This window comes from Plectropomus leopardus, chromosome 11 (genome assembly GCF_008729295.1).
Source record: "Plectropomus leopardus isolate mb chromosome 11, YSFRI_Pleo_2.0, whole genome shotgun sequence".
NCBI classification, from domain to species: domain Eukaryota; kingdom Metazoa; phylum Chordata; class Actinopteri; order Perciformes; family Serranidae; genus Plectropomus; species Plectropomus leopardus.
In genome coordinates this window covers 33646014-33660560 of record NC_056473.1, presented here as the reverse complement: position 1 = coordinate 33660560, position 14547 = coordinate 33646014, and the positions used below count along the sequence as shown (strand labels likewise).

Genomic DNA, 14547 nt, shown 5'->3' with positions numbered 1-14547 from the left:
TGTGTGCTTGTTAGAGCGAGAGTTTTAAATGACAGTCTACCCTTCCAACTGACTTTAAATTTAATTTTATCATTAGCCTTTATGTATTTAATTACAATTTAGGAGTTCCACCATGACAGTGTGCTGCAAATGTGTTCCCATCCCAAGTCATTACACATTACTGCTTTGCAGAGGACTACCGTGTCTGTATATTAGGCTGTCTTTCTGTGTCTGCTGTTGACATTTCGGGATGCAGCTACTGTGATGTCAACACAAGTAGATGGTGGGATTATGCTGCATATGGTTATGTTTAGGCAACAAAAGCACATGGCAACCAACATCGGGATGTCAACAAACGCATATGCTGGCACGGATGATTAGATTTAGGCAAAAGAGGCACAAGGTAAGGTGTACAAGAAAAAGCCGCCTGTTTGTATTTCATGCTGTCGCGGCAGGTACTGTCTGGCAGTCTGGTGGCTTTTAATATCACCGCCAGCAGTTCTGTATGGCTTCATTCTCAGCTGTTGCTGTCTAGTAGTGTATCATGTGGACACTAAAGGTGTAAAGAACCGGATGGCACTAGAGGCCCCTGTCACTTGAAAATAAATATATGTCAACATAAAGAGATGACTGAGAAATCATCACGGTTATTTTTTGAAACTTGACACAGGAGACATTTTTTCCCCTCAGGCCAAGTATTACCACTTGTGACAAGCAAAATGAACTTAAGGTGTGCCCCTTAAAATGGTTCGATGTTCGCAAACTTCGATCAACAACCACCAGTACCAGTAACAGCTGAACAATTACCTTACAGTGTCCTTGATTGCAATGAAATACACAATTTCCCCTGAAAGGTATGGGCTTGTTACTTGGAACTGAGGTATTGTTAAATGATTACACAGGTGACCTCTGCAGCTGTGCGAGCCCTTGAGCTTAACGCTGAAGAACTGAATTTCAAACAAGTTGAAAACTTGTTGCTTTGACTGAACACAAACTGAGGCCACAGACATTGCTGTCTTTCGTCAACAGTCGCTCACATAATGTCTTTTAGTTGTTGTTTTTAACCACAGTCTTTCTCTGTGGTTGTTTTGTCGTATTATGTTTTATGCAAATGTGTGATCGCTGACTGTTTCCTTTCATGTTCGGCAAAAAATGTAATGAGGGCTTAGACTTTGCTTAAAGCAATACAAGCTGCTTAATTATCTGAGACCTGAGTTTACACAGTCATTTACAATAATGTTTAACTAACACACACACACACACACATTGTGCATTTCTTCAGAGCACTAAATATAAAGCCAGCACTTCCAGGTAAGGGTAGGGACAAACCCACGCAGCGACATACACACACACACACACGCACACAAGTTTCAGAATATGAGCGTAACAGTGTGTACAAGGAGAGGCCAAGGTCACTTTTCATCTCTTTAGTTACTGCTGTCCGTGAGTTTGTGTAGTCAGCGTGATGAAAAGAATCATGTTTCCTGCACAGATGTACTAGTACAAATACATATTAACAGATATTAACAGCCTATTAAACAACACAGATAAGGTTAGTGCAGACAAAAAAAACTTTAAAGAGCTTTGGTTTTTCAGGTAGCCCCTCTTGAGGTTGACCAAAACACAACCATGTTTTTTCAATACTCCAATATGTCCGCTTCACAAAATTGATGGTCATAACACAAATATTATTTACAGCAAAGTATTAAAAGGTGTCAATATATTGACTCAGCCAATGGGTACAGAATAAAACCGCACAGGAAATGGTGGCGGTGGTCATTTCTCCTGTATTTACTACAAAACTAGAGCCTAGAGGCTCTAAAATACAAATCTGTTAGACAGTAAAATATATTGGCACAGTTCTGGCCATCACAATGAACCGCTTACTAAAACCATAAAGGCAGGGCTATTAAGTGTGGAGTGAAATGCTTTTTTCATATTTATATGCAACAGACTATGCAAATGTAGCATTTAATTGTCTCTTTTATACTTTTGGATATAAAAAATAAAAAATTCTGCTTAATTAAAACCTAAGGAACTCAAGGATTCAGTAATTCAGTATTAAATTGTCAGATAATTATAAGAAAACCCTTAAAAAAACATTTTTTTCAAACTAATTTTTAAACCAACTTGCTCAGTTTTCAAAGGGCTAAACAGCTTGTGAAGGGTGCCTGAACGCAGCACAAGAAAACTGATGTCAATTCAGATTTGAAAGGGTTAAAAACAGCTGTTTTTTGGCTCTGTGACTGAGCAGGTGTGGAATAATGTTGCACCAGAGTGACTTCATGTTTCATGTCAATATCCATCAAATGCAAAAACAAAGCAGACAGACTGTTGTTTGTTTATGTGCACTTAGTGCACAGAAGTGACATTGCATGCGGTAACCTCAACAAGCAAGTAATGGCATCCATCCGGCATGCAGTTGGATCCTTTGAAGTGATCACACCTCGCTCATGAGACTGCGTCTAACAGCAGGAGCTCCTTTGATCACTGATTCTTTTGAACATGCACCCTCACTGTTTGCGAGACGCTGCCACGTTACGCTGCACCTGTATGCTGTGGTATGACTGTAATCCCACATGAATCACAAGCAAGTTTTGACAGATGTGACAGTTTATCTAAGTCATCCCAAATAGATGCATTCCTTTCTGATACATGATTGCTGATAAAGATCAAAATACTGTATGTAGAGGATTTTAATCAAAACATGATTAAAGCTTGAGATGTGATTTCATGTTTGGGAAAGATCTGTGTCTGGGCTATGGAAAGTAAATGTAGCCCTAGGTATAGTTCAGTACTTTGGGGAATTCTCTCAGTGATATTTTTTTTTGCTGAGTTACATGGCAAAAATCAATACCAACCTTGCACTTGTAATATGAAACTTGAGCAAGCAGACTGTTAGCTTAGCATAAACACTGCAATTAGGGGAAGCAACTAGTCTTGTTATGTCTATAATTAAAAGAATACATCTACCAGATTTTTCAACCTTTGGACAGAGACAGTCTAGCCAGTTTCCCTTGTTCCCCAGTCTCAAGTCTATCCTAAACTAAACTCATCACCTTTCAGCTCCTCTGGGTCAGGATGTCATGGCAGCGCACAGCAGTGCTGAGGCTGAGAGCTTCTGATTTATGAACAACTCAAGTTATTAGACTACTACCTCCCTGTCGTTTATTTATTATCACTGTTGCTTTTTAACTGCACTCCTATTTATTATGATTGCTGTCTTTTAAATGTGCACTATTTTACTACTTGGCTATACTACTTGGTTTTTTTTCTTAACTCATTTCTTTGATGTTTTACAACAGACAGAGAGTTGCTGTTGATAATTTTGTTGTATGTTTACACATAATGACAATAAAGTTTGACTCTGATTCTGCCCTGAACATGTGAGCAACTTGCTTTGCTCTGGGGGGCACTACTGCAAAATGACAGGAGGCCAGGGACCAGTTGCAGCAGCTCCATACATGTTTTCTAAGAATTTTAGGATTTTTTTTTTTTTAGATTTTAGGACATTTGTATGATTTTAAGACATTTGTATATGATTTCAGGAAATTTCTACAGTTTTAAGACATTAGGAGCTTAGCCAGGACCTCTGTCAGGGGTACTGGGCACTTTTGATCAACAAGCTGTATTTTGATGCACTCTGCTGCCTTTTGTAAACTAAAAGTACAAAGCACAATTCCCAATGTGAATCATTAGATTTTTTATTGCAAATTTGAAAATGGTTGGGGGGGGCACCCCATTTGGCCCAGGGGCTGTAAATTCAGTACAACAGCAGTAGTTTATCCTATATGCATTGCTGCAGTTCAGACTGTGCAGCCTGCAAGAGAGAAACAAAACAAAAGCACCATGAGATATGTAAACAGTTGAAAACAAGAGATATAAGTGGATGTATTTAATGTTCCTACATTAAAATGTGCAGTAAGCATTTCTGGAGAAATATAATTGATTGCTAGATCTCATTCCCAATAGGAAATACTTTGGTATGGTGGTTGGTGGCTTTTGACAACTATCTTTCTACAGAATTGCACAATGAACCTTTGCAGTAGGTCTCAAGAGTATAATAACCCACCTGTTATCCCTTTCCCTGTGGTTGGTCCGCTTTACGCTAAGGGCATCAGGGGCTTCCATGAATGCAGACATCAGTTGATCCCTTTACCCCATAAATATCAGATGATCTTCAGGAACATGGTTTTCACCATCAGTAACTCAAATCTTGGGCAAGGGGTTTGTCTTGTCAACAGGCTTGTATGCTCCAATGTACTCTTCACTGACACACATGCTTAGACAGGAATATTGGTTCCAAGGAAGTGGAGGTGGGTACAATGGACATTCAGTCTTTGCCTCCGGGCTGAGAAGACTTAAGTAGCTTTTCCATCATCGCTAGTCATATGGTAATGTTCAAGACAGGAAAGGCCAGAATAAACTTTGTAATCTGACAGATGATTTTGTGGCTATAGGTTTTCCGATCAGATCAGTAGAAGTTATTGACAGGTCCAGTTGGTTCTGCTGACAAAGTATGCAGGGATTGCTTGTGGCCTTGGATTGACAGAGCTGATATTCACTGTCAAAGAATGTATGCTGAAGCTTGGAGCGCAGCCTACATTTTGGAGTCCCGTAAAAAAAGGATGAAAGTTGGACAATGGGGGTAATATCAAAGAACCAGAGGATATGGATGGGAAGCTACAGATGCAGATGATACAGGGTTAATATTTGACATTTGCAAAAGAGCATGAGCAATTTGAGCCCAAGAGGCATGTTTTTCTTGACCTTAATAATTAGTGCCATAAAAATTTTGTCTGTCGCTGAGGTCATATGTACTATAGTGATTTATCCTATTAGCAGAGAAGGGATAGTTTTTGGCAGTGCTCTGGTCACTTGTAAGCACCTGTGGTTATGCTTGGCCAATATAATAATATTGTCTGTTGTTGGGACTAAAAGCTTCTGATGCAGTGTGAGAGGTTGGTTCTGATGACAGTTGTTGGCCAAAGTTTGTTGGCACAGAGCCACTGTTTGCTCCTGAATGAGGCGCACAGTTAGCCTGTCCAGGAAAAGGATCAGAAGTCTCTATTTGTTTTGTTTCCATTTGTTTCTGAGGAATAGATGCATATTGGCTCTCACCACCGCCCATGCTGGGAGCTTGGCTGTAAACTGGCATGTAAGACTCAGCTTTGTTGCTTAGGTAACTTTCAAAAGGGAAGTTTGGTTGCGTAGCGGGGTGACCTTGACCCGTTGGAACCAGAGAATGAAACCTCTGAAACTGTGGATTGGGATTGCTAATGGGGGTTTCTGCCATGTCCTGCCCAGTCCATGTACCAGAATATTCATCAAAGTGGGTTGGTGATGCTGCATAATTGTTGTGTTGTCCATCATCTTCACTCATATCATCCACATCAATTAAAAGTTTTGTGTATTGGGTTTTGGTGGTGTTAACTTCCCCGTTGTAACTGAATGATGGAGGTAGATATTGAGATGGAGCAGCAGTTTGAGATGACTGTTGTACTGGATTGACTGGATGTACAGTCTCTACTTTTTGCACATGACCCAAGGATGGTTGAAACTGTCCGTAGTTTTGCTGTTCAAAAGAAGAGGTAAGTTGAGTACCAGCTGGATGCCAGATTTGATGTTGGCCATAGCTGTTGCCAATGGGTTTGACCTGACCAGAACTGAAATGTCCACTTGGACCTCTTTCTTGTTGTGATTGAGACAAAGAAAGACGGACATTTGTTGGGTCAGATGAAACGGTTTGTCCACTTTGACCTTTCCCATAGTTAGTACTTGTAGGATTTATTTGCCCACTGTAGTATCCTCTGTAAACATTGTCAGACTGTTGAGGAGAATGTTGCGGAGCTGGCTGGGACGGAGCTTGAGGCTGTGAGATTGGCCGGGACGGAGCTTGAGGGCTGTGAGATTGGCCGGGACGGAGCTTGAGGCTGTGGGATTGGCCGGGACGGAGCTTGAGGCTGTGGGATTGGCCGGGACGGAGCTTGATGCTGTGGGATTGGCCGGGACGGAGCTTGATGCTGTGGGATTGGCCAGGATGGAATTTGAGGCTGTTGGATTGGCCATGACTGAGCTTGATAGTGTACAATTGGCTGTGACGGAGCTTGAGGCTGTGAGATTGGCTTGGATGGAGCTTGAGGCTGTGGGATTGGCTGGGACGGAGCTTGATGCTGTGGGATTGGCCGGGACGGAGCTTGAGGTTGTGAGACTGGCTGTGACAGAGCTTGAGGCTGTGGGACTGGCCAGGATGGAGTTTGAGGCTGTTGGATTGGCCACGACTGAGCTTGATAGTGTACAATTGGCTGTGACGGAGCTTGAGGCTGTGAGATTGGCTGGGACGGAGCTTGAGGCTGTGGGATTGGCTGGGACGGAGCTTGAGGCTGTGGGATTGGCCGGGACGGAATCTGAGGCTGTGGGACAGGCTGGGACGGGGGTTCGAATTGATTCGTAAGTGTCATGTATTGGTTGTTGCTGCACAGCACTCGCAGAATTCAATAAAATCCAATCCGATCCACTCTGTGTTGAACTTAATTGTGTTTTTTCTGGTTTCATGTTACTGTTCTGAACATTACTTCCTGGTATTGTTGTTGAATTTTTAAGATCACCATCATTGCTGCTGTAAGGTTTTGGAAATGGAGGAAAAGGAATAGATAAGCTCAGTTGAAAGTTTGGTTTGGAAACTTCATGGTCATTTTTTCCTTCATCTGTGAAACCCTTATCCAAACTATCTGAATCAGAGGGGCTTTTGAAACTACTATCGACGTGCATACCACTTGGCTTGTATGTAGACTCGTGACCAGCACCACCACTCCCACTGCTATTCAAATCAAAACTTTTAGTGGATGAACTGTTGTCTTTGTTTTGACTTGGGAAGTTAGCAAAGGGAAGTTTTAGATTGAATTCAAAGCTTCTGGGGTTTGCCAGTGGATGGTTTCTCTGCAGTGGAGACTGGAGTATGGACATTTCCTGTGTCCCTTTTGTGGCAACATTAGACCATAACTGATACGGACTTCTTGTTTGGTGGTACAGACTCGGCAGATTTTGTATCTGGGCATGGTTGTGGACCCTTAAAGAACCTCCCGGATGCTTTTGCCAGGCTTTGATCTGAACCGGGACATGGATATTGGGCTGTGGCTCTCTGTGGGTCTGCCGAAGAGCCCGGATGTAGTGGAGAGGGCGACGACTCCCATAGACATAAACCTCTTTCTGTTTCTCCTTTACACCCTGCCATGCTTCAGGATAAACAGAACTTCTTGCTATGAGAGAAGATAGTTAACATAGTAGGAATATCAAATAAAAGTAAATTAAAAACCCAACAGTAATGGTTTCATGTACAGAATATTAAATGCAGTAGGTCTCTGGGGAGGGTCCCAGAAATTATGCTAATTTATTGGTGCCGTGAAATTTATTTGCATATTGGAAGGATGAGTGAGGGGAGCAGCATAGTTAAAATATGAGTGGAGTAGGTCATTTATAGCTTAAAGGGATCGAACAGGATTTTAGAATATACATAAGAATGAGATACGTATGTATAGTCAGTGTAGCTATTACATACAGTAGCTGACGGTCAGTGCACTCTCAGTTTGCAGAAAACAGACAGGGTACACACGCCTTACAGGAGTGATATCAAAACATATTTGAGCCACTTTAAAAAAGCCTATTTAAAAATTCAATATCAGTCTAAGTGGATGCTGTATGTAGAATATTTTCACCGCTTTACCTCGCTGTCACACACCCTTTCCTTTGGCATTACATTGCATCCACCACCACTCAGCTGTGTGCGTCAGAAAGTGCTATTAGTGGCTGTTACGTGATCTGACTGAAACAAAACTTCACATTGAAAACACTCTCAATACAGCATCCACTTAGACTGATAGGATGGCCTTTTTTTAAAGTGGCTAAAACACATTTTGATATTAACCCCTCTATACAGCATGGTAATGCTGAACTGTTTCTGCAAACCGCCAACAAACTGCCAACTACTTTATGTAATACACTTACACATACATACATACATACATAAGTATCTCATACAGCCCCACTTCAAAAATCCTGAATTATCACTTTTAAAGTTACAGTTGGTAACTTATGAAAATAACTTGTATTGGCTGAGACAATCATGACATCCACACATTATTACATGATACACATAAGTCTGTTTAAAATATTTGGTACCTCCTCCTACAGCTGATGAATAACAACCAATCAGAGCCAAGAAGTCTGTATGTAAAAGATATTTAGATGCAAGTCCATGGCAAAACAGCGGTATTTAACAAGTTCGGGATGAGAAGGTGTTAGTATGAGAGATGATGATTGCATTATGGCCACAGTAAAAATAAGGAGCATCTGTTAAACTGCCTGCTCTTTCGACATTAGTTGCCTTTAACTCATAGCGTTATATAATTCATTACCATAAACCTCAATGTAAATCCTGTTTGGCATTGTTTTTTTTAGTTATGAACTGTTTTTGTTTATATTCTTGAATATCAAGTACAGGAAGCTCAACTGTAAAGTGGGTTTACGTGATCAAAATGGTGCATTTATTGTCTCAAAAACATAACAGAAAAAGAACTCCCTTCACGTGTGTGCTGGCTACTATAGCTGTAAATAAAGGTTTGCGATGACATGAAATTGCAGTCAGAAATATCATAAATGTAAAAAGCCCAGCTTTTAGGGGGGTGATCAACAGGATGGAAGCTGATCTATGGGAGAACATTTGAAAGCAATGACTGAAATTTGGGTTTCTTTTCTAACCATTAATACAAGAAGGCACCAATGGGTCATAAAGATTTACAAGAATAAAGACAATGTAGTGTTTGATACTCAACATCCCAAACTTAATATGTGGAACTTATGTGGTGTTATTGATCCATTTTCAGATGCACTGGAAGTCCAAGTCAGAGTGGATTGGCAAAAAAGCTTTAAATATGTTTTGTTCATAGACACATGGACATGTTGCTACTCTATTTTTACACGATTTGTCCTTTAATATGTTTTTTTTAAAATTATCTTTGTATCATGTTTATTCTCAGTGTACATCACAAAATTATACTGATTTAAAACAAAAAATATTACTGATTGTTGCTGTATATTTTTTAGTAATTTGAAATTGATTTTTCTTTGCAATTCATTCCTTTAACCTAAATAATATGCAAATCTAATGAAAAAGTAAACTTAAATTGAACCCCAAAACTATAGAAAATAGTTAAATGAGTGGATTTACTTTAAATAATGAATATGAAGTGATTCAGTTGTGTTACCATTTTTATTAAATTTAGAGAATACATCATTATATACAAATTTACACACTTTGATTAAAAAAGACAAGTTGATCAAAAAAAGAACATTGGCAATGCAGTAACAGAATCTTGACTTACACTTAAGCAGTGCTGTTTGACAGTTTGACTAATTCACAGCAGTGATTAAAATGATGACAGCTGCGTTAGAGACTCCTTGGCTCTGATTGGTTGTTTTTGTTCAGACATAAAATCACTACGAGGAGGGAGAGGGATACAAAAAAACACTTCAACTTAATAAATGTGAATCAAACTCACCTCTTGGAAATGCTGAGGAGTAGTCCAGCACACTCAACAAGAAAACCAGTAACATTCTGTGAAACAACAGCAAATAAAAATACTTAATATGAAACATTAAATGGGTGGAGAGATGAGACTTGATAAAAACAAATTACGTTTAAATGAGTTACCTTTTAACAAAGGATCCAGCAGCCATGACTGCTTCAGCTGCACTCACACTCTGTCCCAATAAACCACCTGACAACTGAGTCTCAGCTGCTCTGTCAGCTCTGGATCCAGAGGAGCTGGTCTACATCAGAGGCAGACGCTCTCTGAATTCAGGTGAACACACCTGTTGCTCCTGAAAGAAAAACAAGTGTGCTGCTGAACGCCAAAGTTTGTTTTCAGTTTGTCCTCTCAACTCCTCAGGTGTGACCAATCTTCTATTGTAACGAGGAGCTGAGTTGAGGACACACACACACACACACACACACAGGTGTGATCACTTGATGTGATTGCCCTAGCACAGTGTTTATCTGTTCTCTGAGAGGATGTGATCAATGTGAATCAATGTTACTGTGACTGCAGGATCTGTGTGTCCTGATAAAATACTGCATCATAGCAGGACTTATTTCTCCTCAGCTACCCCATTTTAAATCACTCATGCATTGTCATGGTTCCTGCCTCTCATCCCCCTCCTCTCACACTGCCAGTACTTTTCCACTCACCCTCCCTCTGCTCCGCTCTACCTGCAAGCCACGCCCACCTCTTCAGCCTGCTCACCTGCCTCACAGCTGCAGCTCATCATCAATCAGCCCTGCATGTAAGCCTCTCCAGCACTCTCACTCACTGCCAGATTGTTTTACTGCGTCAGGCGAAACTTTCAGCGTTCTTCTACCAGATCGTCCGAAGCCGACTCTGCCTGTCCCCGACCTGCTCTCCTCGCCTGCCTCCCGGTAAACCTACCTGCCTTCTGTCCCCGACCACGTGCTCTGTTTCGGCGTCCCGGAAATCTGACTGCTCGTCTGGTAACGACTTCTCTGCTTGGCTTCGACAGTCCTCCTGCCTGCTCCTCGTCGGTACTGCTGCCTTCGCGGGCTGCTTATCTGGTGAGGGAACTCCTGCCTGCCCCCGACCATCCTTCAGCTCCATCCACGACCACACCTCCACACGTGTTGTCGGCTCGACGGGCTACGGGGCTTCCTGCTCGCCAGCCACAGTTGCTGTAAGCTTCGTCTCTTCTCCTCGTGTGAACCCCAGAGACTGTGATAGGGCTCTCAGCCTGAAGAACGAACTTTACACGCAACTAACTACTTGTGTTTTGAACATTATCTGCGTTGGTATAAATAAAAGTTATTACCAACTGTTGCCGAGTGTCAGTGTACTGCATTTGGGTCCTAACCCCACCCGTTTCATGCATGTTGTTTAAACTGTAGTGGTTAGTCAAAATTTGGTGAAAAATGACACATTAGGTGGGTTTCCATCACAGATTTGTACAGAACTGAAGCAATATTTTTGAAATGTCAATAAAACCGTTGTGAGATGACAGTTTCCATCAAGTGATGTTATGTGACTTTTCCTCTCACAATAACATCTCAAGAAGCATGGCAATGGATGTTCAAAACATTAGGTTTAACTCTATTGCAGCCAAAGGTGACATAGGTGTGTTATGGAGCGGCCACATATGAGGGATTTCTTGGAACTGATAGTCCACGAATTTACAGAGGAATTGTGGATTCAAAACTTCCAGATGATGTGCTCAACTTTTGAAGAGTTACGTGATGCAATATCACCACTTGTTGCTGCATTGTGCCCATCGTGTTTCCATTGTAGTTTTGCAAAATACAGCTTTTGAAGTCACTGAATAACCACCTCATGCAGGCAAAAAAACTTTTTGCGATAAATGGTTTTTCATTTTTAAAATGATGTATTTCCATTAGGCATATTTTATATTCACAATTTTTAATTTGCTCAATTTGAGTCTTAGTAGAAACCCGCCTACTTTAGAGCTGCACTTTATGCACATTTTTATCTCCAGTAACTAACTTTTTATTTAGTACTTCTCTTAAATGCTACATTATCCATGAACATTTCACCCGATTTTCTGTACTTTGCTCATGCTGGAGATAAAGAGAGACTCTCTGGCTTCCTTTCAAAGCTCCCCGCAGCAGCAGATGCACAGTGACTCCCCTCTCAGCAGGTAACTAACTACTGAAAGTACTGTAGGAACAAATTAAAAGATACCTTTTATGCACGTTTTATTTTGGCAGAGGTAAATAAAAGGTCAATGTTAAAATGTAAAAGGTAACAGCCACCTCCCTATACTTGAGCTCTGTCTTTCCAATGTACAAAAATATATTTAAAGGGCTGAAAAGTAACATGATAGAGGGATATCAGGGAGTTTGTCATGAGATGTGGAGCAGGTGGACCCAAATGCAGAAGACAGTAGGAACTCTGAAGGTCACTTTGTGTTTCAAAGAAACAGTATTCGAACATCACATGATCAAATCAAGGATCTAACAAAGACTGAACTGCAGCTGGAGAAAAAGGGCAGAGAAACTCTGATGAGACACTGAGGAGCAGAGAAGGACTAACGAGGCTGATTGATAGGATGATATTCTGTGTTAGAATTGAGGAGCAGAGATACTGGTTGAAGTTTCAATCAGTAAACGTTTATTACGAGCACTCGGGTCAACACAGGAACGAGGGAAACATGCAAGTGACCGTTCGACAACGAACAGAGAAAACACAGTGGTATTTATGCAGTTGTTATGACGTAGATTGTTGGGATCAAATTCTAACATGTCAGGAATTAAGGTTCTTCTGAGAAGTGAGGAATGTGTTTGTGTTGCACTGGTCCATCTCAGGTATCTATGGTCAACTTACAGGCACGAAGGCTTCACTATATATGGGTAGCTCTTTACCTGAGGAAGACATAGAGTCTCAAACTAACTGTGGAGGATGCATAATCCTAAAATACATACTAACACTGTTGCAGGACAGCTATGATGGTAAAACAGGGAGAGGCAGCACAGGAACACAGGAGGAGAAAAACAGTGAACTGAAACCTAAGACCTAAGAAAACATAATGATCTTAATAAAAAGGTGACCATGTGAAAACAAAGCCAGACTAACAAATGACGGCAACTTAACCCAAGTCCACCAACATGTATTTGTTGTTCTTTTCTGGGCAGAAATGGGCTTCCATAATAGCATAAATGATATGCATGGGTGTAACGGAGCTTTAGAAATGAGAGCTGACACCATGAATTACATCCAGCTGTCTGCTGAAATCTCAGCAGAAGGTTTAAAAAAAGCTATTTCAACTTTAAAGCTGCAGCATTGTGTGTGAGAGCGCAATGCAGCTGAGTCTGAAGCTCTTTTTGTTGTTCACTTTATCTCCCCATCAGCAATAGTTAAGTTTACTGATGCTCAACAGTCATTTGTTCGCCCTTTGCTCTGCTTATAAGTATTCCCCTCTCCTCCTCTCTCTGATTGATTCCTCTGTGCTTTGTGTCATCCCGATCTGGATGAATGATGATGTTTGCCTCTCTGACAACCAATCAATACCTCATTTTGTTTCATTTTCAGGTGCTGCGTGCTGTGTGTGAATGTGGGCTTTTTCCTGTCTATATTTGTTTACATATTTCTGCTCCACTGATTGGGACCTCAATGACACTCACTGTGTTGATTTAAACATACCTGTGAGTGTGTGCTTACCTGCGCTCTGGTAGTCGTGCCTTATGTATGTGCAGAGCTGTCCCGAGCAGCAGCACAAGCAGAGCGAGCGAGACTGAGTGGGTGTTACGCTGGAATAATGATGACAAAGAGCCACCTGTCAGAGCTCAGGCTCTTTCAGAATGTCATTTCACACCGAATGGCTAATCAGGTCGGCGGTGTGTGAATTGGAAGGCTGCAGAATTAAGGGCTTTTCAAGCTTTTTAATGTCGAGTATCCTCTCGCAGAGGCAGAGGGGGAAGGAAAACTGCATGGGTAAAATAATATGGTATGGGACACCTGTCTGAAAGAGGGAAACTGTAGAGTTATTAGATTTAGTGCGGCACAAAGAGGTGTGTGTTGAAGAATAATGAGGCGGAAACAACAGGGACACCACAGTTCTCGGCTTTGCAGATAAATTAGAGAGGTGCTGTCTTGTGACTGATGTGGTGCCATTGATCTAGAGTGAGACACAAATTAATGTGAAAACTTTTAGTTTGCTGAGTAAATGATCATCTTCAAATTGGCCTAATCACTGGATCATCCGGACCAAGTGGCAGTCAGCAACCTAGGCTGCTGAAAGATGAAATGCCTTAATCCCTATGGTACCTATTATGAGCCAATTGGTAGAAAAATATTACAATGGGTTTTTTTTGGGTCATGAAATAGAAAAAGTAAACAGAATTTAAAGACATTTTCAAAAAAGAGAAAAAAAATATTTTGTTGTACACGTTTGGTTATGTTACCTTAAAGCAACACTGTACCATTATCAGAATCAGAATACTTTATTCATCCCAAGGGAAATTCTGTAAAATTATGGTATGGTATGGTATAATTATGGTACAAAATGAAGAAACAAATGGGGTAATAATAAAATCTTAAGAAAATTATATACGGTACTGTATCGAAAATATTTAAAATGATTAAACTCAGGTTGATTTGCAGAGATAAAAAGAAAGGTATGATGACTGCTATGCTATAAACCTAAATACAGTAAAAACTGTCATAGTGGGAATCCATAATTGTATGATGTTTCAAGGCAACATTTGCCTTTTTGCCATTTTGTGTTAATTTTCCAATTAGGTACATTAAACATTTCAAAATTAAACTTCACTTCATCTTCTTTTTTTTCAAGATTTTAGAATGACAGAAAAAGTTGCTCTCAGGCCATTTTTGTCGAGAGAGTTAATGGGGCTGAAACATGTGAGGAATGCCCCAAAAAGGGGACTCGACATGGCCCCCAGAAAGTCATGTTACAATAAATACAGTGCAGCTGGTTTTCTTACGGCCCTGGCACTTTTTTTTAAGTACTGTAACATTACTGTGAGAGTGT

The 14547-nt window shown here is 40.8% G+C and overlaps 1 protein-coding gene across 1 annotated transcript; it reads right to left on the bottom strand.

The window, feature by feature from the left end:
* Nucleotides 1-3667: 3667 nt before the first annotated feature.
* Nucleotides 3668-9863, bottom strand: LOC121950677 (uncharacterized protein PB18E9.04c-like). Its single transcript, XM_042496754.1, has 4 exons — nt 9689-9863; nt 9537-9592; nt 4052-7238; nt 3668-3799 (listed from the first exon to the last, which is right to left on the bottom strand). Exons 1-3 carry the CDS (start codon nt 9712-9714, stop codon nt 5767-5769), a joined length of 1554 nt encoding a protein of 517 aa, XP_042352688.1. The 5' UTR covers nt 9715-9863; the 3' UTR covers nt 3668-3799; nt 4052-5766.
* Between the last annotated feature and the right edge of the window lie 4684 nt (nt 9864-14547).

Coding starts and splice junctions, on each gene's coding strand:
- LOC121950677 (XM_042496754.1), bottom strand. CDS start 9,714: ATGGCTGCTGGATCCTTTGTTAAAAG. Junction 9,593..9,688: donor GCTGGATCCTTTGTTAAAAG/GTAACTCATTTA, acceptor GTTGTTTCACAG/AATGTTACTGGTTTTCTTGT. Junction 7,239..9,536: donor CTCCTCAGCATTTCCAAGAG/GTGAGTTTGATT, acceptor CTTCTCTCATAG/CAAGAAGTTCTGTTTATCCT.